The sequence below is a fragment of the Empidonax traillii genome, unplaced genomic scaffold (assembly GCF_003031625.1).
Source record: "Empidonax traillii isolate 1590-97213 ecotype Southwest subspecies unplaced genomic scaffold, ASM303162v1 scaffold25:size3598162, whole genome shotgun sequence".
NCBI classification, from domain to species: domain Eukaryota; kingdom Metazoa; phylum Chordata; class Aves; order Passeriformes; family Tyrannidae; genus Empidonax; species Empidonax traillii.
Window position 1 is genome coordinate 3,396,342 of NW_020955218.1, and position 25,952 is coordinate 3,422,293.

The 25,952-nt window shown below is 48.3% G+C and overlaps 2 protein-coding genes across 2 annotated transcripts in view; one reads left to right on the forward strand and one right to left on the reverse strand.

The window, feature by feature from the left end:
- The window catches only part of NINJ2 (ninjurin 2), a 47,495-nt gene extending 45,887 nt beyond the window's left edge, over positions 1–1,608 (forward strand). The window contains exon 4 of the mRNA XM_027906111.1: positions 584–1,608. The gene's annotated coding sequence lies outside the window, so the exon portion shown is untranslated. The remainder of the gene's footprint in view (positions 1–583) is intronic.
- A 5,148-nt stretch (positions 1,609–6,756) lies between these two features.
- The window catches only part of B4GALNT3 (beta-1,4-N-acetyl-galactosaminyltransferase 3), a 59,592-nt gene continuing 40,396 nt past the window's right edge, over positions 6,757–25,952 (reverse strand). The window contains exons 4-20 of the mRNA XM_027905137.1: positions 21,548–21,643; positions 20,887–20,977; positions 19,891–19,991; positions 19,445–19,512; positions 18,847–18,925; positions 18,359–18,425; positions 16,455–16,598; positions 15,946–16,055; positions 15,220–15,320; positions 13,856–13,932; positions 12,270–13,272; positions 10,857–11,155; positions 10,320–10,473; positions 9,524–9,596; positions 8,926–9,079; positions 8,089–8,215; positions 6,757–7,267 (exon numbers count right to left, since the gene is read on the reverse strand). Coding sequence (XP_027760938.1) covers positions 7,159–7,267; positions 8,089–8,215; positions 8,926–9,079; positions 9,524–9,596; positions 10,320–10,473; positions 10,857–11,155; positions 12,270–13,272; positions 13,856–13,932; positions 15,220–15,320; positions 15,946–16,055; positions 16,455–16,598; positions 18,359–18,425; positions 18,847–18,925; positions 19,445–19,512; positions 19,891–19,991; positions 20,887–20,977; positions 21,548–21,643 — 2,853 coding nt within the window. The 3' untranslated portion in view covers positions 6,757–7,158. The remainder of the gene's footprint in view (positions 7,268–8,088; positions 8,216–8,925; positions 9,080–9,523; positions 9,597–10,319; positions 10,474–10,856; positions 11,156–12,269; positions 13,273–13,855; positions 13,933–15,219; positions 15,321–15,945; positions 16,056–16,454; positions 16,599–18,358; positions 18,426–18,846; positions 18,926–19,444; positions 19,513–19,890; positions 19,992–20,886; positions 20,978–21,547; positions 21,644–25,952) is intronic.

Genomic DNA, 25,952 nt, shown 5'->3' on the forward strand with positions numbered 1-25,952 from the left:
TTTGGGAAAGAAAATGCATTCTGGGAGGTATCCAGAGATGGCAGCACTATTAGCAGAAGAAAAGGAAGGTGCTGGTTAGGCCAGGCTAAAAGAGCCCTTTACACAGCCACTATGGTTTGGCAGGGACTCTTTTTAATAATCTAATGCTCATTTTCAACAGTCCTGTTAATGAGAGTTCCAACCAAATGCCTGGGTTCCCATGTCAGGTCAGTGATGGAATGACACCTTCTTAGATCAAAAAAACTTTAGGTCAAGAAGTAAAGGTCACAGTTCTTGCTAACATGGCCTGCAACACGTGTGCAACATGTAAACACAGTTTAAATGCAATATACTGGGGCAACAGCCAACAGGAAAGCTCAATAGACACACGGTATGATGAGGAAGGATGTAAAGGTCAAAAGGCTCTATGAAAACACTGCTTGCTTGGGATCCAGAAGGAGGGAAGCGCTGAAGAGCAGCAGCCCACATGTGTAGGGGTGGTCATGGTGTCAAGTGTCCCAGTATGCTGTGACAGCTCCTCTCTGGCTGCAGAGCACAGAGGAGCCTGCTCTGACCTTCCTGGCATTTCTTATCTTCCCTGCAGGATCTGAGGAGTGCGGCTGGAAGGGAAAGCTCTCCTCCTCTACATCTTCACTGACCTCAGCAGGAGCCCATCGACAAATCCAGGAAACTGGGTTAAACTTTCAAAACTCTTGTGTGTGTGTCACGGTATACAGGCCCCCTCCTGTGATGCTTTTGCAGTTCTGAAGGGGTGGAAACATCACCTTTCCAAGCTAGAGCAAACTTTGCAAGGGAACAGCAGCAGGTACATGGTTTCAAAGCACAGTTCTTTAAATCTCATCTCTTACTGCTTCACATATTCAATACTGGCTCATTTGGTAGAGAAGATTGAACGATTTACTTTGTAGGCTAAATAAATGAGATAAATCCAGCTTTTTTCTTTTTGTCTCAAGCATAAGTCTCTATATTAAAGCAATTCTATCTAATAGTTTACCTCTCAACCGTTGGAATGGATTTCTCAGACTAAAAAAAAAGTTCTCATGGGAGGATAGAAAAGTGTGTGTATGTCAACACAGTTAAACAAGTTCAAATGTTTTCCTAGTTGTTTAAAATTAAATGCAACACAGTTAAGAAAACAATCAGGTATTTCCAGCACTGGAATATTAACAATGAGAAAAAACACTTCTTATGATAAGGTCTGATGTCATCAGCAGGGACGTATCAGGAATGATGTCAGAATGGCCTGACAATATTTAGTAGAAAATGAAAAAAAACATTATACATAAGGGGACAGTCCAGGCTTATTGCCACAATGAGAAATGACAGTTACATAGTGTATTACTTAATTAAATAATCACCATTATAGTTTTAAGTCTTAACAGTTATACAAATGTTTTTAAATATATAGATTTTATATTGACAATTCTGGAAATCCCCTTGTATTAGAACAATTTGTTTCCTTAAAAAAAAGATCCTTTGAATTAACGAATTTCCAGATTTTTTTTAAAGAGTAAACATTTTTTATTCTAAATTTAACTTTGTAGTAATGCTAAGAAATTGATATTTTAATAGCCTTGTGTAAAGCTCTTATAACAATTACATGCTCTTGTGATTATTAAATGATTTTTTTCATTGTAGTGCAAAATCGGAGTTCAATATGGATTTTTAATTTTGCATATCACTGAGACAGCAATGCCATGAAAACATCCTCATAGTGGTCTTCAGGAGCTACTGGGAGTGTCTGACACTTAGATACAGACAGATTTCATTTGTATTGTGTATTTGGCTTGACAGACCTAAATTTCACTGTAAGGTGAAATTCACAGGTGACGCTTTTTTTCTGGAGAGGATGTGAATGATCTTGCTCACCAAGGTGGTGGGTAAGGCCACGGGGCCAGCATCAGCAGGTACCTGCAACTGACTTTTTGGCAGCTGAAGGAAAGTTGCATAAAAAGAGTAGGGTGGAAAATACCAGTTATGTATTTACCAGAATTTAAAGTGGCAAAGCTGAGCACAGTCTGAGATCTGTTTGGTGAAACAGGCAAAGACTTGTCCTGCACTTTATCTGGGGGATGACAGGTCTGGAGTGACACTGAATTTGCTGCTTAACTCAGTCCTTGCTCTGTGCCAAGACTGAAAGCAGACAGGGGTGCATGTTTTTGGGAAGCCTGTTATCCTGCTCTCCTCTAGAAAAGGGCTTCACTGTAGAGGTAACCAAGCCACTTGTAGGCAAAGCAAAACCACAAGCTAAGGGCTCTCAGCCACTACTGGCCAGCTGAGTTCATGAAAAGGTAAAATGTTATGCATCCCATGTGCAGATCCCAAACCCTAGGACTCACTGCTTCATGGAGCAGAACGCAAAGCAATTAGCATTGATAACTGAATGTAAAGAGAGGGAAAAAAAAAAGAAAAGGTTCAGCTGGGAAAGAAGAAGTGATGGGAATTTCCTTACTAAATCTTAACTTCATCGTTTCAGAGAGCTACTAGATCAGGTATGACAGTACATGAGACTTGCCTGAGCAGAAAAGGCTTTCTGTCACTCATCCCAGACAAGCAAAAGGCTGGCAGCACACTGGAATATTTTTCCCCCATCACCTTTAATAATAATAATTTCTCATTATAATGAAATCACTCATTAGCAACCTTGGCTGCCTTTTCCCCTCTCCATGTCTGACTCCCACTCCTGCCAAGCTTTTGATGTTCAACACACAGCTGAAGCAAAAATGGGCCCAAATTGAACCTAAATAATCAGCTGCTGTGAAAGAGATGACATCTCATTTGTGTAGGCTGTAGACTTGGGTCTAGGCTCTCACCTGTGGTCTTCTCCAGGAATTGTCCTCTGCTTGCAAGGAGGACCACTTTGTTTTCCACATTCTCTATGATCACATCACACCTGTACTTTGGTGGGATGTGTATTTGTCCAATGTTTCCTTCTTGTTCCACAAGACAAAGCCAGGAAGACAGGAGAAATACTGTTGTGTTGCCATCCCACTTTCTGCAGACCTAGAGGGACTGAAACAGGTCTCACTCCTGGCTAACCTTGCTTGCTGCATCTCCCACTCACTTCCTGCTGCAGAGCTCTTGCTGCCTTGGGCAGAGAGTGATCTGTCTCTGGTATTGCCTATGCTTTCGGTTATATGAAGACAGAGGAGCAACATCTGGTTTCTAATCCCTGCTGCACGGTGATGTGGTTGTGAGTAACACACAGACAGAAGTGAGCTCTTGTAGGAAGACAATGTATTTATAAAGCATGAGGGAGAATCTGTATATCCCCCAGCTCCAACAGAGAGGTGGCCCAGGAGTTGTCTTGAAGGCACAGAGACGCTTTAAGGCAGGTAGTCCAAAGGTACAACTCAGATTTTCAACACAAGGCATCTGTATCTAAAAAACAATCAACTTCAGACATTTGTAGGCAATAAGAAGAGATGTTCATAATGGGCAAACATTAAGACAATGACAAAACAAATCACATTATAATTTTCACACAAAACATTTTGCTCAGAATAAAAGCCAGCCCTTCTTCGCTCCCTTTGCTGACTTGCAAAACAAGTCCCAGCCCCACAATTCACAGTCCTGAAGACTGAGTCGCATCAGAGCTCCCTTGCCCTGCACCCCACACTTGGGGGCCCAGGCACCACAGCCTGGTCACATCCTGCCCCAGGTGAGGTCTCTCTTGAACCATGGCCCATCATCTCACCAGCCAGAGATCTTCCGGAGCAGCTTGCTCCTGCCTGATGCATGGAAAATCCCACGCAACTGACTTACTCCTGCTGTTGAGGCAGGACACAGCCAGGATGCACATGAAGGCCAGAAACTCGGCACAGCTTTCTAAAGAGATCCTAGTGAGAGAAATGTGATCAACTGTTGCAGGGCTTCCTGCCCGTGAAGCCAGGTTCCCTCTTCCCTCTGGGAACTGTGCTGGACCCAGAGACGATGCAAGACATGCAACACTAGTGATGGGGCAAACCTCTGTGGTTCTGGTCTGGCCACCGCCCTGGCTGGCCATGTCCTTTCACTACATGGCTGTGGGACTACCTGCTCCTGCTGGGTTTCCTGCTCTCCCTGCCGGGGAGAAAAACTGCAGGTTGTTTTGGAAGAGGGGAAACAGCCCCAGAGCAAAGCCCAGTGCTGCTCCTGCAAGGTTTGCTGCTGGCTGGCAAACTGGGGAGCGTGTAGCCCCTTCTCACTCTACAGCCTGCACTGGTCTTTGAGCATGTGGGCTGGAAGACAGCTTTTGTCCCCATGGGCTCTCCAAGCTCCTCCATGGAGACTGCCAGCTAGTGCCAATTAGTATTAATCACGTTTACTACAGCAATGCTTAAGTACCAACTGAGAATTCCCACTGTGGGAAGAACATTTGAGATGGCAGCTTTGACAGCAGGGACACTGGCCATCAGGAAACAGGACTGAAAACCACTAACTCCTTACATCTTCACCAAGGAGCCCGCATGAGGTAGTTCTGCTTGACACTGGCCTGGGTTACAAGGTATGAAGGAAGGAACACAGTGACAGATGAAAAATGGAGGCAAAATCCTCAAATTATGCTGGTAGTGTTGCAATGAGCGCTGCTTTCCCATCCACTCTTTGATGACTGTCCGCCCTGGTGGGGAAGAGGCCACTCATATCATCATTAAGGCAAGTGAGTTACCTTCTGGATGCACCTAATTCTTGCCAGTGCCTGCAGATGAAAGCCAGCTGCTAACTTTAGGTGCTGAGGACCACAGCTACAGCCAGATGTGAAAGCACGTGGTACAGATAACCCTTTCTCCCTGTGCACGACTTACAGGCTGCCACTGAATCCATCAGCTCTACATCTGCAAAATGGGCATCATGCTTTTCTCAGCCTGATGGGGCCAGACAGCTGGTCCTGCTATTGCCTCACTGTGTCCCGGCATTCGCCCTTCCCGATAGCCTCTCCCCATTCCACAGGGATTGCGTGACAGAGCCAGCCTGGACAGGCTGTGGAGGTGCAGTCCTGGAGCCTGGAAAGCAGCTCACCTGCACACTCGTGGGACTGTGCCTGTGAGTGAAGCACAGGCTCTGACATGCACTGAGAGCATGACTGACACTGCACATTCCAGGCAAAAATAGAGCTTATTGCAACATTGCATCACAAGGTCCTGGTCTCCTGAACTCCTATAATACTTTTCGGGCGGGGGGGGGGGGGAAGTTGACTGTTGTCAGCCTCTTTCCTCTCAGCCCAGCTGCAGTGACTAATTTCTTAGTATCTACTTGGGTAAAGCATTTTCCCTCAATAGGAAGACTGCTCTGGCTTGGGCAGATGGCTAAGGCTGCCTCTTCTGGGATACTCATTGTCTCCATTCTGGCAAAGGCTCTGTGGAGTCGGAGGCACAGCTGTCTTTTGTCTGCTTCTTACCATGGCTGCAAGCTGCACAGCAAAACTTTCTTATATCTGGTTGCCTTTTTCTAACTCCATCAGTCACAAAACCCAGACTAAGGCAAGCAGATGATTTGACAGGATTTCTGTCTCACGTGCCAGAACTTGCATGTTCAGTTTTCTACTGCAATAGTGGAACTTGATGGACTTGTCAAGTAACAAATGAACGCCCATTCTGAATTGGGATCTACTCTATCAGCAAAAAAAAATTAAGTACCATGTCAGCATTGCTTGTATTCTACATACCTCCACTACTCACTTCTCAACAATTCCCCACAGAGCTGGGCCCCAAAAGCAGAGTCCTATGTCACACTCTCCCCTCAAGCTTGAGATCAGTAGCAGCCTTTTTAGGATGGTACGGGGACCACTGGAGCTCCAGTGTAAAGTAGTGAGTGTGCTGGGATTTCTGGGTGTATATAGTCTTCTAAAAGGGTTACAGGGTAAAAAAATCTTGCCTTGTATTAAAAGGAGTTTTAGGGGATGAGAATTCCCTGTAGCATCAGGCCTGCTGTGGGTTCTTTCCACATCAGTGACAGCATGGGTCTGCCTGTGCTTTTGTTCACTCAACCCTCTTCCGTCCTCACTGTTCTTTACATCCAGTGCATGTGCCCAGACCTGAGGCCACCTCCTCTGTATCAGGCCAGAGCTCCCAGGGCTGTTTCAGAGATGAAGCACCAAACGCTGTGCTGGTTCTGCAACCGAGAAGCCTGCTCTCTACATAAGAGTCAAACTAGGACAAGACACAACTGTGAGGCCATAAGTTATTAAATTAACTTTTAGATGCTGCATAAATGTACAGGATTTTGAGAGCAGAATACTCTGTCTCCTCTTCTTCTGACAAAATCACAATATTTCAACTACTAAAATATTGCCACTTCTTCCCTGCTAGGGTTTCCCTGATATTGTTAGGACAAACATATGTCTGTCAGATAAGGCTGCAAAGTTCCTCCTGAGATGCCCTCCTAGCTTCTCTGTATAACCCCTCCACTATCCTCAGGCAGTGGATCAATAATTTAGGTGGAATTGTAACATCACCCTTACCAGCTCACCCAACTACAAGCAAACAAGGCTCTCGTAAGGGAAATATATTTGCATCTCCATCTATGGCCCATCATTTGCTGAATATGAGCACAGTTTTTCATAATGACTAAAGTGAAAAGCACAGAGAAACATCTAAGCACCAGCAGCCTAAAGTGCCTATTAGCTCCTCCATTCCAGGTTTCCTTGGGTCAGCACATGGGCATGTGGATGCAATACAGTTCAGAGAACTTTGGTCCCCTGTCCAAAATCATGGATACTGAAGAGATGGGGAAGGAGGGGAAATGGGGAGGGTTATTGTTTTTTCTTTTTCTTTTCTTTTTTTTTCATTCCAGTATTGAAAGAGAAGCTGCATTGCTCTAAATAAACCATTCCGGGCTTAGCTGGGATTTGTGTTTGTTTGGTGCAAGACTCAACAGGAAATATGGCACCTCTCCCACTGTACCATCCACCAGACTGCACAGCAGGAAACGCGAGTCCTTCCCTTGTTGACATCTCCTTTACACCTCCCCATCCAGACATGGATCCCATGTCTTGGATACAACGGCTCAGAAGAGAAGCTCCCGCTCCGCCAGCCTGATCATCCCTTCCCTGGCTGTGCCATCCCATCAGAGGGCTCTGGAGGCAGAGGAAGAGTTTGTGTGCTCGGCTGTGAGCCTCAGTAAAGTGCACATCTAGATGAGATGGTGGACGGTGCCGCCGAACAGCTTTGGGGTTGAAGGCTACAGTGTCTTCAGTTGGCGTCGGTTCCACATGCCCCGCTTTGAGTGAAACCAGTGGAAAAAGTTTCTCAGGGAGAGACGCTCCACTTCCAGCCCAGCCTGTAAGATCCTGGCAGAAAGACGGGTAGACTCAGAGAAAACTTGATTGCAAAGATACTGCGGGGGGGGGGGGGGGGGGGCTCAGCCCCAGGAAAGCTCTTTTAAGTTGTGCTGTTGACAAGAGACTACAAGTAAATTGGATAGTCCAGAATAGCTCAGGGGTATCTCGTATCCATAAGCAGGCATCTAATGACACCTGCTGAGTCTGTATGCACCCTTGAGAGCAGGACTGGTCAGGAGTGCCTGCACATACCAGACTAGGAGGAAAAGACAGCTGGCAGCACAGGATTGCTCAGGATGCTAGTCTTTTCTGCAGTCAGCTGTCAGAAAAGACAGGACAGGGCCCAAAGCCTAGAACTACAAACCCAGGGGCCTAGGACTTGTCCAGCAGAGATCTCTCACTACAAACTTCTCAGAAACTGTAACTGTACCTTGTGACCTTTAAATGTTTCTCCAATATTTGTTCTTCTGGACAATTGCTAAACATTATATGGGAAGTCTGAGGGACCCAGACTGTGTGCTGCACTGCTGGAAGAGGACAAAGCCTTCACAATCACCAGTGCCTGATCTGCATATGGCCAACCAGCAGTGTGACACTAAGGCACCAGAAAATGGCTCTTCTCCTACTAATGGCTGTAGGAGAGTGTTTTGTGTCTCCTTACCTACTAGGTTTGAGGTCAGGACAAGCTCAAAGATTCTCCCTCACTGACTAAGCTTATGGTGGCAGCAGTCATCTCAATCTCCTTAGATCCCCACTCCTTGGTCATTGGTCTTCCAAGATCCAATGTGTCTCCCTTCACGAGCACATGAACAATAATAATGGATACCTACCTGTCCAGGAGTTCCCAGTCCTCTCCTCCCCAGCGGTCCCGAAACTCTTTTGTGTTCATGCCTCCGATCTTGTCCAGGTCAGATTTGTATATGCCCAGGAGACCAAACCCATTCACCTCCCAGTAGCCTGAGGAGAGCACAAAAGAGGCACAGGTATATTGGTGCTTGGAACCATTGATGACTCTAGCAGAGATGTTGGAGAGAGATTCAAACTACTTTTAGCATGATGTGTGAGAGCAAACTCAGCACCAAGGCAGAGCCAACCATGCCAACCAGCTTTGGGAAGTGAGAAAAGCTTGAGGACAGACAGCATGGGCTGTCCTATCAACTTGTTAGCAAAGCCTCCAACATCTCCTGGACTGTCCCAGCTTCACAGGGTTTGCCCTGTGCCTTAATGGCTCCGGTTGGCCACATCTGTCTAAAGAAAATCCTATGCTAAAATGATCTATGCCACTTTCCCCCCCTCTGACTTGGGTTGGTTTCCCTCACCCCTGCTCTACTAGTTCTCCTCAGGACAGGATGTGCCCTCTAAGAAAAGAAAGGAATTGATGGAAGGGAGTAAAGGAAGGGTTTTCCAAGGTCCTTAAATCCATAAAGAGCCTTGGGAGACGACCAGGAGAAACATCATACAAAGGGCTCTGCTAGCTTTTTGATCTCAAATTCCAGGTGCCTGGTGCTCTTAAACCTCATCTATCATACCCTCAACCTTGTAGACCTGGAAGTACCTCAAACTTCAGACCTCAACAACACCAGAGGAAAAAATCTAGAGGTGGCAGACACCCTTCTTCCTTCCCCATTGCCCAAGGTCTGAGCCAAAGAGGCTCCACTCCCTCTTACCTTCAGGCCACTGTGGAGACATCCCACAGTGCAGCCTCATGACCATGGGTGCGAAGGCCATCTTGCCTTCCACACAGTGTTTCCTGATTGAATCAATGATTCCAGCTGGGAAGTGGATGTGGAGGTCACACAGGAAGACGATGCTGTGCGGGTCCTGGAATAAACCACACCGGTTGGGAAAAAATAGGTTGACTTTCAGTAAGTCTTTCTTGAGGAGCAGGAAGACAGAGACATGGGAGTCAATTAAAAAGCCATTCATTGCTGCATCAGAAACTGAGGTCCTAGAGGCTGGTAAAGCAGCCACTGAGTGGTTGTTCAACAATGAATCTGAAATACCACGACTACGACTTGGCAGAGCCAGTATCTCAAAGCTGCTACTGCCAATTTCCCTCCTGTCTGACAGTCCCAGCACTTGGACTGAGAACCAAACAGAACACAGGCTCCTCAGAATAAAGGGCGAGACCCTTACTCAGGAAGGACAGGAAACACATCCACATTTGATCTGGTCTGCCAGGCTATTCCCTTCCCTAAAGACAGTGTGTACAGTACCAAAAGTAGTGATAGCACCAGTGTGCACCCCAAAGGCCCCCAGACTTACCATCACCAGGTCTATCCCCGCCTGCAGCCCAGCAGAACGCTCAAAATTCCCTGTCAGCTTCAGGTACCGGTAGCTGGGGGACAGATGGGAAAGTCAAGTTCAGTTCCCATGTGCTGGCAGCACAGGAAGCATCACAGGCATAAGGCTGTGGAGCTGCCCTCATCCCATGCACCCTCTCAAGGAGGAGGAAAGCCTTTGCTGGGTGAATGCACAAGCTCAGCACTGCTCCAGGTCCCATCATGCCCTCAGAGTCTTCCTCCTTCTGCAGGCAAGGAGAGGGCAATGCCTAGAAAAGTTTTTTCAGTTCTAATCCAGTCTATCTATCCTAGGACTAGACCTGTTACTGGCATGTAAAGGAAATGACAGCCAAGGCTGGTTCAGATCAGAGTAGGGTAAGCCAGACAGTTATTTGAGCAAGCTGAGTCCACAGAGGTCTCCACGCTTCCTGTCCTATTTCTCACACCTTTCTTGTCTGTCCTCCCCCTGCCCCATCACTGTGAGACATGCTTTCTCTTCCCTTTTGCAAACTTGAAAATAGAGATAAATTCAACAAATTTGGATGGAACACTACACTAGGTATTGCCTTACACTTCTATAACGCTGGATATTTCATGCAGTATAAGGTGTGTATGCACATCATGATAACAATATATTCATGTAATGTGCAAGGTCTGGGTGGGTGTTATCTTCAGTTTTCCAGCTACAGCAGGCAGGCTGTGGCTGGTCAACACACAGAGATGTGTGTTTGCAGCATACGTGTGTGAGTGGCTTTTTTGTGACCAAGCAGTGCTCTCACCTGTGCAAGGTAGACCTTTTCAGAGCCTTCTCCACATCCATGTCATCGCTGCTGTAGTCTGTGATGATGATGTTGAAGTTGGGATCCTTAGTGACTCGGAACAGCTCTTCCATGTCAGAGATGAACTGAAGCACCCAACGTGCCTGGTTTTTCACTGGTTGTATTGCAACAGGGAGATAATCTAAGCAAACTGATTTCAGTGATGGTGTTGTTTCTCAACAGGCAAGGCTTCTTGCCTCCTGTCAAACCCCAATAACCTTGCAGGGATGCTGAAACAGGCCCAGGCTGAAAACCTGGTCCAAAGAATCAAGGAATCAGTGTGGGTTCTTTCCTACCATATGACGGGAATTTTCTTTAAGCTTACAAGCCATGGAAGTTTGGGTCCTATTATATTTCTGAGGAGGTTTTACTTGGAGAGAACAGAAATCTCTAAATGAGATGGTTGAGGCTGGCCCAGATTCCCTGTTCAGGACTGCCCTCATGGGAACCGCCCACCTTGCCATCCCTCGATGTCCTGGGGAGGCAGGTCCCCCTTACCTGGCACCACGAAGTGAACCATGGCACGGTGGTTCCAGGAAAAGCCCTGGGGCCAGCACAGCTCTGGCTCATTCACCACAGCCATCAGGTGCCGCCGGTGGCCCCACACCAGGCTCCTCATCTTCCTCTCCTCCTCCTCATTGCCACCAACGCCCTGCCAGCCCCGCGCAAAGACATACTCGGAGAAGCGGACGAGCCGCCCTCCCTGCTCCAGCAGCTCCAGCTCCAGCAGGTAGCGGCTGCCCTGCATGCGGTCCTGGCGTTTCTCCACGTTCACGATACGCTGCAGCTGGAACCGCCTGCAGGAGATATGAGTTGGCATGGGCATGGACCCTCTACACCAGCCCTGCTCCCACCTTTGGCCTGTTCAGCTCTGCTAGGCTCCCTCCTCCTGGCTAGCATAAACCTTTTTGTCCCCAGCTTCCCCTTGCTTCGCCGCACTGCTTCCAAAGTCCCATGGGAAGGTTTAGCACCTGTTTCCTAAATCCACAAGCATGTGCGATTAGACCTGGGATTCCGGCCAAGAGAAAAATATTTGGCAGGGGAAATGAAATAAAGGTGACACAGAAAATAACAAATGTGTCTGAATGATTGTAGGGCTGGTAGTAGTGAGTGTACTCAACACCACCTACAACGATCTTGGCACAAGGAGTATGTTTGGACTAGTGAAACTGGCTCATGACAGCTTATCAGCCAAGAGCATGGAGGAGGACTGAGCAATCACACAGTAAAAACTGGAGCGAGCTATAGGTTTGGAATGGCCAAAACTGGATGAAATGCCAGATTATGCTCTTTCAGATCGTAACAAGAGTTTCCGCTGCAAAGTTGATGATTGCCAGAGAAAAGCTCAAGTGTACTGATCGGTTACACCTGACTGTGTAATGTGGCCCTGAAAAAACAAATGTGATATTAAGATGTAACATTTGACCTACTTCCAGCAGGGATTGGAAATTCATTACACCTATTCTATAAAACATCCAGGATACTGGTGACTTGAGTCAAGGAAGATTAACTCAAACTGAAACCTGCACGGAAAAGGATTGGTTAAAAAATTATGGAAATAGAGGCTAACCCAATGGAAGAGTTGAGAGGTGGGTTGTTTAGATTATGGAGGCTCAGAGGAAGTATGTCTGTTTTCCAGGAAGGCAATCAAGATGGTAAATCTTGAGAAGAAAAAGAACCATATCAAGACCATGTAAAAAGAGAGCACCAGCAAAAGCTGACACCATTTATCCGCCAAAAGAGGTATATTTAAAACCCAGTGTTTTACCCAGATTCCTTGCCTGAAATCTTATTTCCCACATGTAGTTTATCCTCTGATTCTCACTAGTTACTCCCATGATAAGTATCTCCTGTGCAGCATGGTACACCACCCCCGGGACTCAGTCCCTCGGTTTTCTCACTGTGCCTTACCCTTTACTCCTCTGGTTGAGCTTCTTCAGGAAGACACGTGTAACTTCCAGGGCCTCCCTTTCTCTTAGCAGCAGGTTTCCTGATGTGTTGCATTTCAGGTCAATCCAGTCTGTGCGCAGCATATGGAAGTCCAGGTTGTTCGTGCTGAAGGTCTGCTCCCAGTTCACTGCCTGGTCGAACACTGGTACGTAATCAAAATCCTCTTCATCTTCCTCCTCTGGCTCCCCATCCGCCTCTTCCTCTTCGTCTTCTGCTGCCACAGGTCCAGATTTGTCCTTCACAGGAGAAGGTACCTGTGCCTCTCCTTCGTCCACATTCCCACCATTGGCTGCCTTGTGCTCAGCAATGTAGGACTTCACTTGGTTCAGCCACTGGGGCAGCCCAGGCTGGCTGGGACTGGCAGTGCTCACAGAGCGTCTGATGGCTTTGCCAGAGACTGGGCCTCCTTTCCTGGCTGCCATGGTCCCTGCTGGCTGCAGCCCATCTTTAGCAGTGCTGAGATCTCCTCGAGGTCTCACCCCTTTGGGAATTGTGACCCCTGAGTCCCTTGGATGGCCAACAGACTGCTGTCTTTGAGATACAGTCCTAGAAGGAGGGTTTGCCCTTCTGACAGGTGCTCTCGCCTGGATGGCCCTGGTATGCTGCAGAGGGCTCCTGGAGTTGTCTTTGACACCAGCTTTTAGATGGGGTCTCTTTGTTACTGGGTTCCCCTCCAGGCCAACCTGGCTGAGGCTTCGGTTAGTAGAGGCCAGCATGGCTGATTTGACACCAGACCTCTTTGTCCTCCTTTGTATTCCCTCTTCTACGTTACCACCCATCTCTGAGAGGAGCCGACGGCGCTCCCGGAAGGAATAGCCCTCATGAATGTTGTCACTGCCCAACACGCTGCTGGGAGCGTTGCCCAACAGCTCTGCCTTTGCTGTGCCAGGGAGCTCGGGGGGACGGGTACTCTCTGCGTCCTGCTCCTCGTACTGCAGGTCATCCAGGTTCCCCTCCTGGGAGCCTGCAGGAGTAATCCAAGTTACACCTCTGGCATCCTCCCGCTGCTTTCCCTCTCCTAACCCAGGGGGCAGCTACTTCTCACCTCATCTCAGTGTTGCCCCTCCTGCTCAGAGGAACAGGGATGCTCTCACACATGGGATCTGTGCTCCTGCTGGTACCAACCTCCTCAGCACCTATTAGCCACCACTGCCAAAGGCTGTGGAGGTGTCTGGCTTTGCTTTTAGCTGTCTTGTCTGGCCACAGATTTGCAAGGCAGGTGTGAGCACAGGCTGCCACGCTGCACAGCTCTGGCTCTGTTGCTCCTGCCCATGTTTTTGCTAGAATTAATTCTCAGATAAGCTGTGGGCCTGAGAGGTAGTTGTCATGTTGTCTACTACAGCCCACTCTTTGGTGATCTCCCAGCCTGCCCTTGAGAGAAGTAAAAGTGGCAGCAAAAATCTCCTCCCAGACACAATAATCTGGCAGGGAAAGGCTGTGACTTCCTTGTTATGGAAAGTCAACAGCTTCTTTCAGCTGCTGCTGGAAGACCACACAAAAAAGTGACAGGTGAAAGGATTTTCTGGCTGTGACACTAGGGCCCCTACCTGGCTGCTCTGTCCTTTCTCCTGAGTCCAGGCTCTTCTCTGGCCGATCCATTCTCATGTACTTGTAGAATCCGAATCTGTAGAGGGAAGAAACACAAATTTGATGAAAGTTACTTTGCCCTTTCCAAATAAACAATAGCCATTGTTTCAGAGGTGATGATCCATTACTCTGATTATGTCTACCCAGAACCTCTAGATCCTACTTTCCAAACATCATCGCCAACTTTTGTATCTTTGGGCAATCAGGTCTTACTCTGCAATGTCTAAGACATGCATTTTCCTTCCTTATCATCTCAGTCTCTCAAGACATTTTCACCTAAGTGCAGGAGGAACCCCCAATATAAGTACCCTGAAACACTTCTTTAGGCTCCCTTAAACTACTCCTTAAAGCTTCCTTAAGATGTAGTGCTCACAAACGCAAATCATCACGCTCCAAAAGCAGCTCAAGCAGCTGATTGCAGTCATCTCCTTCTCTCTTCTCTCATACCACTACTGTCTATGTGATGTCCTCATGTGCCTGTGCTTCAAGCTTTTGGGAGGGATTTCCAGGGCTGTTTCCCTCCACATGTGCTTGGTACCAAGCAAAACGGGCCCTCCGTTCCCAAATCCAGCCACGATACAAATAAACTGCCAAAGCAATAAACCTAGGTGTCACCTTCCAGCCCATGGTAGCCACCTTCTCTATCCTTCATTATGAACCATGAGCCTCCTCCCAAACTCATGCCATGATCTGTTGTTCCAGCCCTCAAAATAGTCCTGAAGGGTGGAATAAGATCCTGAACACAGGGAGGCCACCATCAGCTGTGAGAAAATGAGCCAGCAATCAGCTATCTCACTGGTAAAGTGATTTCTTATCCTGCAAAAAAGTCCTCCTGAATGGACAGGAGTCCTCACAAAAGGTGTCTGTCTCTTATGGAGGGAGCATACAAGTGGCAGTTCTCTCATGAGGCCATCACTGAGATCACAGCCCCAGTGAAGATGAATGACATGCATTTCTTCCCCCAGAGAGATGCCTGGTGGTGAGCATGGTTTGGTTTTCACAGTGACAGCTTTTAGGAGACTCCAGCTGCTGTCAGGCAAAGCTTCCTAGGAATACACTCCCTGATGTAGTGGAACAAACATGGTCTGACTCAGTTGCTGGGTTATTACTGCAAGAAAAGCAGAGGCAGTTTCCCCTTGAGACCTGAAAATATTTTCACTTAAGTTATCAAAAGAAACTATAAATGCTCTAATGTTTTGCAAGGCTTAGGAAATCTTTAAAAATTGAGAGTCCTACAGAAGTGAGTATGAAATTCCACACCAATTCCAGCCTTCAAACCATCTCCTCCCTCCCTACTACTAAACCCACATCTGCAGCATCCTACCTTTCCAAATAATAAGGGTTTTCCTGATAGAAACATTTGTTTTCTTTTTCCATGTGGCTCAGGCGGCTGTAGTCATTTGGGTAAACAAAGGATAAATGAATCTGGAAAGAAGAGAGAAAACCAAAGTAAAACTCTCTTAAATGCCAAACATCAGTCACAAGGTAACCCAGACATAGGTGCAGGGTAAGCAGCCCTTTTTAGAGGGAGCAGGAGTTGCTCACTAAATCTTTGCCTCTCCAAGGCATGCAATAGCAGGCTGTGAGAATGGAAAACAGAAGGAAGCATGCTAGGATGAGTGCCTGGGTGTGTCTTTTCCTCCCTTTCTCAGCATCTGTCTGTCCATCTCTGTAACTATGAGCTTAATTCAAATAACAGAGTGAGAACTAGGTGGGGGAGAGGTGGGCAAGCCCTCCTGAAGAGATATCAGGGCTTTAGTGGTACAGTTCACCCCACAGATAATGAAATCCTCAGCCACTGTGAGGCTCTGTGTGAAGGCAAGCTCAGCTCTTTGCTTTGAGGCCCAAGGGGCTCTGTACACACACACACTTGTATCCTAGTGAGACACATGAGCAGTGCACAGCACTGATCTCCCTCTGGCATCTGAACACATGATCAGATCTGCCCAGGACCTTAAAATCAGTGGAGAGGCCCCATGGTTAAATGGGATCTCTCTCCTTCCTCTTTGTGTTCCCCTGGGCAAGTACCTGCTTAAAAAATACAACTTACAAACTGAAGCCCCTGGTAGCGCTGCAGAGGGAATCCGTTCACCAGGTAGCTGGGCTTGTAGGGGCAGTCTGGCAAGGCTCGGCGCACACGGGACTTGCTGAGCAGAGGCACTGGGAAGAGGAAATACATGGGCAAGCGCTGCAGGATGCAACTGATGCACCAGCTTAGCTACTTCTGGCCCTGTTTTTCATTTATCCATGTGAAATTCTAACAGATACATAAAGCAAACCTTGCACAACTCATCTCTTTATATCCCTCTAAGGCACTAGTACAAAAATATTATGCCTGGCGATTTTGTGTGAGCTGGATGTCAAGAAAAAGGAGTGGGGTTTAGTCTGTGCTTTGTCTCCTACAGTGACTGATACTGTAGCTGCCCCTCTCTTCTGCACCAGGGATAAAAAAACATGGCTTTGACAACCGTAGTGTAGGAGGACGATCCTTCTCAGCTGTGCTGCCACACGTGCTGTGACAGGCTGCAGTTACCTCCTCAGCTGCTTTGCAAGTCTTACCTTCGTAAAGAGTGTCCCGGGGGTCAAGCTTCAACATGTCAGCCGGGTGTGCCTTGCTGCCTGCGCTGTCAGCAGGCCGGTTCCGGCGACTGGCCAATGTCTGTGGGATATGCCCAACCTCATCCATCTTTAAAAGTGTCTCATCTAGAAACCAAAGAGAGAACAAAAGGGGAAGGAAGGGCTAATTTGTCCCTTGTCTCAAAAAGCACCTCTCTCCAATGTCAGCCCTTTCCAAATGGCTTTGCATCCACGGCACTAATGCTGTCTGTGGCACAGCAATGCCTAAATGGTGCTGACCGGGAGCATCACTGCAAGGACACGGCAGGAAGGAAAGGCTCTGACCCAGAAAGCTGGAAATACAGAACAGAGGCTGTGGGGTAGGAACATGGCTATCACTGGAAGCAAACACACACAGGAATAAGTTATGGAGGAAAATGGCCTCCTGCCTTGGACACACCAGCAGTGGTGTGCTGAAGAAGCCCCATGCTGGCAGGAATTACTGGATGCCTCTGTATTATTAGTACTGCATTTCTTTTAAAAGGAGATAAAAAAGATCAATGGGAGGAAAAACCTGAAGAGAGGAGCTTTCACCTGTGCTGGAAAAGGATCAGGAGCCTGGGGCAAGGCCTTCAGTGGCTGAGGAGGATGTTACTGCAGAAAGGGAATGAAGACCCACACTAAGCCAGGAAAAATAGGAAGCTCAAACTCAAGACTGAGTATTGGTTACATTTTTTCTTGGGTGCTGCTGCCGTGGGACTTCATGTCTCCATGGATCTTACTCTAAAATGAGGGGAATTCAACAAATATCCATGAAGGAAAAAGCAACATGCTGCCAAGGGCACTGGTGTGCAGCTTTTGGGTACTGAACAACACATGAACCCAGAAGGAATGGGATGATGTGATACAGCCAAAGACTAACATGGAAGAGGGAAAAATGGTATGGGCAGAAGGTGACAGATAAAGATGAGACTGCAGCACTGTACCTAAGCACAGAGGGATCTTCTGGAATGTCAGTTTTCTATTCTACAGGGAATTAATAAGAAAAGAGCAGAGGGAAAAAGGATGAAGACAGAAGACCTAATAGAAAGCCTGGTCCTGGTCAAATGGCAGGTTTCAGAAAATACAGCAGCAGGTTGTGATCCAAGACACAGCAAACAGATGTCTCGACCACATCAGGGAGTCTCTTCCATGCACAGAAGCGCTGGTGTGGAAAAAAACCAGGAATGCTGGAAGGCAACAGTAGTAGATATGGAAAGGGGGAATGTGGGCAGAGGAAAGTGATGCTGACAAAGCTAGGTGAGGGTAAACAGGACTAAGGAGTTCCTTAACTGATAAAGGCATCACTTGATGTGCTAAGAAGGGTTTACAAAACAGGAGAGACTGGACTGATGTGTTTGCTGCAATCCAGCACCAACCTGAAGAAGCTTGAGGCTGGTACAGAAGAAAGCAGCATCTTCCAATATCACTAGTGTCTCCTGTTGTGTTCAGGAATTCCACTTCTCCTGGAAGTGCTACGGTGTCCTCCTCCCTGGTCGTGTCCAGCTGACGGCACACCCCTACGACTCCCACATTGTGAACCTCACATTCCCCCTGGCACACAGCAAGCAAACTCCATCCTGTGTTACTCTCACATCTGGAACACTTCTCACCCTTGCATACTCTTCGCGCTACCTCTAGACTTCCGTGGAATAATGCTCCAATCTTACTTCCAATTCTACTATGTTTAATAATAAGTCACACCCTTGTCCAGAAGTTTTTCTCCTGTCCTGTCTCCACCTTTTTTCTCCTTATGATCTGTATGCCTGGTATTTGCCTGGCTAGACTATGACTCATGGTGAAACACGACTGATAAGTTTTGGAAGAATGGGGAGGTGCTTGGGAAAATCTGTGATGAAGATACTTACTAGCAAAAAGAGAGAGGTATTGGGAGTCAATCACTCTGAATTTTGCTTCTGGTTCATTCAGTCTCCACTGGAACAGAGAAACACATTAAAATGAAGTGCTTATGGAGTTAACCAAGCCTGAAAAAAAGGAACAGGCACAAGATGTTTTTTCACCAGATGGGTTCGCAGTTTTCCTCCTTCTCCCTGCTATGACTGAATTTACCTAGCAGCAAAAGACTGGGAATGAGCTGAGATCCCCCAGGACAAATCCAAAATGGGAAAGGACAAAAAGCTGCAAAAGAAACCGGAGAGGGTAGAACTATTCCAAGCAAGCAGAGGAAAGGGTCCTGCCATGTGGCCAGGACTATCCCTCACAGAAGTAGGTAAGGATTCTGGAAGGGATTAGATACATCTCATGCAAGAGGAGCTGAGGCCTGGAAATAGTTCCAAACATCATTCCCAAGCTCTGTGGGGACATATATACAGCATGGTCATTTCCACAGACTCACTGCTACTTCCACATGGTCTGTTCCTCTGTCATCCTGCTTGTGCAGCACCTCAAAATAGTACCTGCCTGCAGCTGACAACCTGTGAAGAACAACATGTCTGTCACCAGGAGCATTAAGGAACATTTCTTAGCTTGTCAGCAGACAATGAGTGGAGAGCAACCACACCCATGAAACAACCTAATTCTCAGAGTGAACGGGGTTAGGGCTGCCAAGAAAATCCAGATGCTGACAGCGAGATAGGTAGCTTTCCCTGTGCATCTGGAGCACTACAGACCCTTCTCAGTTAATGCTGAATAACTCCCTTTCAGTCTCGCCTGCTGGGTTTTGGCCTCTGGGAAACCCAGCCAGTTCCAAGGCAGGAAGCTTGCGATATAGTTCATATAGAGTCTGGAACTGCTGGTGGCTGACTCCTCCAGGGAAGAAAAATTAAGTTTTGCATTCCTGCAGTAAATCAGCAAAGCTTTGGCAATATCCCAGAGTAATCCCTTTCTCTATATTGCTAAATTCTTCAGAACAAGCTTGGGTTCCTTTTCCTTGACCTTGTGATTTCCTGGCCATGTGCAAAGGTGGCTGGGAGCAAGGGACTTTGCTCACTCACCTCACCATCTTTGACTGCTGGCTGTGGAATTTCCCAAATTCTCCTGGTGCAGTCCACTCCTTCCCGGTCTGTGAAGAGATGGAAGATGCTCTAGTTAAGATGAGTTTCTCCCCTTCTTACAGCACTGAGAATGATGAAGAGGGAAAATTTGAGCTCTCTCTTCCCTCCAATACCTCCTGGTAACTCGTCTCTGAGATCCATCCTCTATGGACAAACTTAAGTCCCTTAACCATGAACAGGGGGCTCCCAATAGCACTGCAAATGCATAACTGGCTTAAGGTATGACACGTTATACCCATTTGGGATCTGTGGTGGCATTGTCTGTAGTTAGGCAGGAAAAGAAACTTGAGTACTCCAAGAAAGTATGTAAGTCAAGTCAGGAAGGTCTCCATTCCCACAGATACATTAAATCCTGGACAGAAGAAGCCTTGCAGTATGCACTGTACCTTGCCTACACTGGCCAGCAGCTGGAGACCAGAGGTCTTTTCATCTGGACTCATCCAGAACTCAGCATTGTCATCCGCAGCAATGGCAAACTGAAACTGCCCTGTTGAGAGATGGAGGGAGTGAGCAGGGCTTTGGGGTAAGGGCTCGTGCACAGAACAGATCCTGCTCCTCTAAAATGCTGTCTTTGCCCTTTTTCCTGGTGAGACCATAGCTTCCCTGTTGATAATGCCACCCTCACCCCTCTGATCATCTTTGAATTTTCTAACTCTGCTGTGACTGAAAACAAAGTTTACAGATGCAACTTGTTCACTACCCCTCCTGCATCAGCTTCATCTGATGTCTAGCCTGGAAAGCTAAGAAGTCTATGCAAAGACTTACTGACTCCCTTTTTGTTTCCAGAGCAATTTTTTTGGTGTGAGATGCTGTGTTTGGATGGAGGAATGTGCATGTGGAGCCACAAAGGGAGTCAGGGGTGCTTGAGCCTCACTGTTCTGCGGGTTACAGGGATGGCAGCTGAGGGCCAGGGGACCACAAGAGGCGGGTGAGCACTCGCAGGCTGCTCTGGGCAGACACATGCAGCTGGGTGATACAGATGTCAGCTGCTGTCAGATGGTATTCATGCACCCAGGGAGCAGCAGGGACATAAATGATGTCATGTACAGTCCTGGGCATGCGAGGGAGGGAGGGAAAGCTCAGGGATTGTTCGTGCCCCCACACACGCCATGGGGCTGTGCATTCATGACAGCATTGTTATTTATCTAGCACTTCCCATCTGTTTTCTCCTGCGCTTTTCCCTTCCACCCTACAAGGGAGGCAGATGTATTCCCACCCATGCCAAGGCAACGGCCAGTCACGCACGTCGCCCACGTGAGGGACCAGGCGTTGGGCTTGCCAGGGTGAGGCATGAGCGGTTCAGCACCAGGAGGGGAGAGAGGGAAGGGAGGGGTGGGTGACAAGAGACGTGAGTGGTGGCACAGCAGCCTCAGAACCCTCACCATCGGTGAAAGGATGCAGGTAGCCAAATATCCGGAGGCCATAGTTGGTCCATTTTGGGGACACAGCCAACTTCTTCAATGTAGTTCGTGTCTGAAGCGAAAGAAGAAAAAAAATTATAAAAGTAATTTTAGATGTGACAGGAAGAAGGGGAGATATAAAAACCCTGAGACAGGTGGGCAGAGGGAAGTATGAGGTTTGCTCTGAGAGGAGGATGGGCTACGGTGTGTGATGGAGGCAGAGGGAAAGAGCAGGTCAGATGAGAAATGAACTGGAGCATGTGCTGCTGTGGATGGGAGAACTGCATGGGGATGCCACTGGGATGGTGGCGACGGGATGTGGCATTTGCTAGCCACTTGGAAGGAGAGCACCAAATACAGGGCTCCTTCACTGTGTGTCCAAGGTCTGGCAGGCCAATATAAGGAAAATTACCCTCCTCTGTGCAGCAGAAGAGCTGCCACACTTGAATCCTTGTGAAAACCTCCTGCTCCCTCAGCAGGAGGACAAAGGAAGTGGTTGAGAGGGAGGTGATGAATGTTTATGAGCAGCAGGACAGACAGATGATGGATAGAGATAGGGACAGGATGTGAAGGGAGCAGGGGTGATCCAGCTGGGAAGCAGAGCTGGGAAGTGTGGGGCAGCAGGTGTCATGGTCTTACTTACGTGAGGGAAGAGGGGGAAGTGCAGGTTTTTCCTGAGCTGCTCAATGGAGCTGCCGCACCAGTCCTCAAACACATGCAGATTAGCCTGGCCCTGGAACTAGGAGGCAGAAGTGGGGCATCATGAATTGTTGCATCCCTTCCCTGTGTCCCTCCCCTGTTCTGACAGCCTTGGCCGTGGCCCCAGCACTGGAGCACTTGAGGGAGTGAAGGAAGATGCCACTGCTGCAATGGGCTGGTCCACAGGAGACATGGGCTCAGACCCCTGTTTCTCGTCTGCTGAGGGTTTGGGGTTGGAACACATGACTGAATAGCACAGGAAACTGCGCTAATGCTTGGGACATCTCCCTGCATGGCTGGGGTTCACTCCATCAAGGAAGTGTTTAACCAGAGGTCAGTGCTCTGAGGCCATACTGTGGAACACACCGCAGGGTGGCAATAGCCCCCCATGATGCAGTAGAGAAAGTGTAGGGTCCTACATTCTCCAGGAAGGTGTTTTGGACTCTCTCACCATCCCAGGGCTATTTTCTTGACCTGAGGAAGAGGGACACACTGCGGAGGTGGGAGGGAGATGCCAGATCACCTTCTCAAAGCATCTCTTGAGAGGTAAAGCTCATGGAGGACAGTGGGGACAGGGAGGTGGAGGCATGGCAGGTGGAGGTGCAGATGTCCGTCCCCACTATACAGCCACTCCTGCCAGGAGAAGCTGTTGGTCTCCAATGGAGACCTAGAGCACAGCTTTGCTGGGAAAAGCTTGCTGGCCACTGTGGGACTTCAGCAATACATTCCTCAACAGACAGACTTCCTTTTTGTCAGAGCCATTCGGAAGGGAATCACTGTCTGCCCCCCAGCAAAGTCCAAGCTCTCTGCTTTCAACCAGTGGAGCTGGATGCTGAAACCCTCCTCACAGGACTGGCAAGTGGAGAATAAATAGGCTGGAGATGGCAGAAGCTACCTTAGATGGCAAAATGCTGAAGAAAGGAATAGGTTGCCTTGGACTGGGGAGATTTTGCCGTGACTGTCTTGCCTATATAAGGGCTGTGTGAGCAGGGCTGGGGGAATGGCCTGAACAGCACCCAAGTGTCTACAGATGGCAGCAAATTCTTAGTTTTCACTGGGGAGTCTCCAGCAAGGCTGAAGCAGCACAGTGGAGGAGGGTCCAACCTCTCCGTGCACTCCTGGCAGAGGCACTGCTTCCTGGATTTATTTTTCCCGGGATGGTGGGTTGGAGGTGCATTTTGAAATATACTGTGGCTTGAAGGAAGGCTGCAGCACAGACTTGGCTCAGCACCAGTAATGCTCCCTGTGAGCTGTGGACTTTAGTCCTGCACATCAAAGCTATTTCTGTGTGCCAGGCAAGAAACATCACAACCACTGCTGTTCTGGAGGGATCTCTCATCAGCCCTCTCTCAGTGGTATCTGCACTGCCAGGGCTTGACAAATGTCTGCAAGCCCATGTCTTGCCCCACTACTATCTCCTCCTCTTCTGACATCTGCTGACATCCCTCAGACTGGATTCTGCCAAACAGGAGGAAAAGCAGCAAGACAAAGTGGACGTCACTCCCCAGAGTGATGCACAAAATCAGAATGTAGATGCACAGAGGGCTCAGGGTGATGGATGCAGCCAAGAGAAACCCGGGACTCTGCAGGAACTTGCGATACAAATAAATCACTGCAAGTGTGACAAACACTGAATTGGAATGTAATTGCTGTGCAGTCCCGTGCCCCTTGGCCAAATCCAGGTTTACACCCAAGGATCTTACACTACTTTTGTCAGCCAAATCAAATAATGACAATTGCTGTTTCTTACAGAACATGCAGAGAAATGAACAGGCTGCACTCCCACAGCGAGTCACTGCCAGAAACAGTCCTATGGCAGTCTGCTGCTACCCACAAGTGATGCTGGTTTTTCTTCTTAGAGAGTTGCTTGCACACTGCAGATAGCACACTCAGAGCCCTATGAAATGCGGCACAACACCCTCACACTGTGGAGAGGCTGGCACTGCAGTCTACTCCTGCCAAAGACAGACCCAGGGGATGCTCCCAAAGCTCAGGACTGCAATGGAGCTGGGCTGGCTTTGGCATGGGTTGGCCCAAATGCAAAACTAGATATTTATGAGGGAAATCCCAAAAGACTGCCTAGACTTGCTCAAATGTTTGCAGAGGAAACTTGGACCAGTCCCACTGCAATACAATACTGCAGTATGGCAGTTTTAGGGAGAGGGCAGCCTACTAAAAAATAAGGCAGACACCACTATACTAGGTGCACCATCAATGCTGAAAGAGGTGTTCCCTGGGATTTGTAGCCTGACACTCCTGTCTCCAAAGTCTTTACAAAGCATCCTGAGAGGAGATTCTGGCAGGAGCTGATGAGATCGCTTTGCCTTCCTGCGCTCAGAGCTACTAGAAATAACTAACTGGTAAATAATAAGTATTTCTTGCATGCAGCTTTAGAGTCTTTTCTAAATCAACAAGTTTTTCTCCTGAGTTACAGTAGCCTAACTTACTTTCTGCCACCTCTGAAGGGGGAAAGAACATTATTGGCTGCCCGAAGAGCTGCTCTGGGACTGAAAACTGAGCTAGGCTTTAATTTTAGGCCCCCAGAGGTCATCAGTCTAGCAGCTGTTTTGAAACCCTATCACCTCTGTCCTTCCAATTCAATTCATGGCTGTCCATTGCAGGCAGCTGAGAAATTCCTCTGTCTGCTATATGTGTCTCCTCTGGAACATGCAGTAACAGTCTCCTGCTTGGGGCTTTTGCAGATTACAGTTATAGATTAACATCACCACCATTCCAAATTCATGCACACAGAAATATCAATGGTTTTCTAAAACGTGGCTACTGAGTCTGACTTCCCAGCTTGGAACTACCTGGCCCTGTTTTTCAAAGGGATGGAAATATAGGACCTGGCAAGCGACAAGATAAGTTCCCCTTCTCCCCTTACAAACATCTGTTTTGCAAATCCTGGATAGACTGATTTGGCCAGAAGCAGGAATAGAAGCCAAGACTATGTGTTTTCAATGGTAGCTGTTTTTATGTGACCTGTGCTTTCCCATTTGGAGGGCACTCCCTTCTCCTCAGCTTCCTCCCTGTCCCAACCCCACCCCGCAGTTGCTTATCTCCACCCTGGCTGAAACAGCAGCATTGCAAGAACTCAGCTCAGATCCAAAGCGGGCACAGGTCGTGCACCAAAGGGCACCATCAGCACAGGGCGAGAGTGCCCAGGAGCACAAGCACAAGAGGTGTTCTACCCAAGGAGGTCTGGGCAGGCTGACACCCTCTGGGAGCACAACACCAGGGGCATGGAGTGACCCAAAGGAAGGGAGAGCTGGACTCTAACAAGTGCAGGGAGGAGAGAGGCCCTTGCTTCACTGCTGATGCAGTGGCCTCCATGGCTTCGGGAGCATGGCTGGTCTCTGAGCACCAGTGCTGACCCTCCCTGCTGAGCACACTGAAATAACACCTGCCTGCAGCCCTGGCTTGGTATTAAGAAACTTTAGTATTTCTGCTTCCTCCTAGTGAGAAATTTTAGATTACCAGCCCCTGACAGAAAAACAGACCATAGAGGAGGATCAAGCACACAAAGAGCCCAGAAATCTCTTTCTAGCCCAAATTCTACCATATCAAAACCACCTGGGGGGGTAGCCCCACACATCCAGAGGCTCCTGGTGAGCAAGGAGCCCAAGGAAGAAAGGCCAGGGCAAGCAGCAAAGCTGGGAGGATTGCAGCAGGAGAGACATGACTTGCTGCCCTGTAACTGGAGCAGGATGGAAAAGAGAAGCCTTTCCTAATTTAATCCTGGGTGGCTCTGGCATCACAGAGGCAAATCAGCTGCGTAGCTGCACGCAGCCCAGGGAATGCTCAGCACTGGGGATGATAAACAGGGCACAGAGAGGGCCTGAGCCCGGGAAGAAAGGCGACATTGTGCTGCCAACTAGAAACTCCTGAGTTCATAAGACTCCTCTGTCTCCACAGAGTGGCTGCGGCCCCTCCTCCTGCCTGGCCCAGCTCCCCTGAACTGGGTGACATTCAGCCTCCAGCAGCTGGGTTTGGCTGCACGCTCCACTGTGCTGGGCACTTGTGGGAATCCATCCAGACAAGTTAGCTACACAGCCCTCGTGTCTGGATGGGCACGAGCAGGCAAGGGAGAGACATCAGCAGGCACAGGGACAGAGCAAGCAGCAATAGCTCCATCTTTCAGTCTTCTAATGAAAGGAGGCTTCCTGTTAGGGCGGGTTTGGTAGCAGGACAATACCCCAGAGCAGTGCTTTGGTTTTGTGCAGCACCTATACAAGCACTGCCTGCAAGGGGCATCCCTCCTGGACACCCCTCACAGAGAATGAAGTCCTGAGGCTGTGCAGACATGATGGAGGGGAGGACATTTTAAACGCACCCCGGTGCTTTCTCCT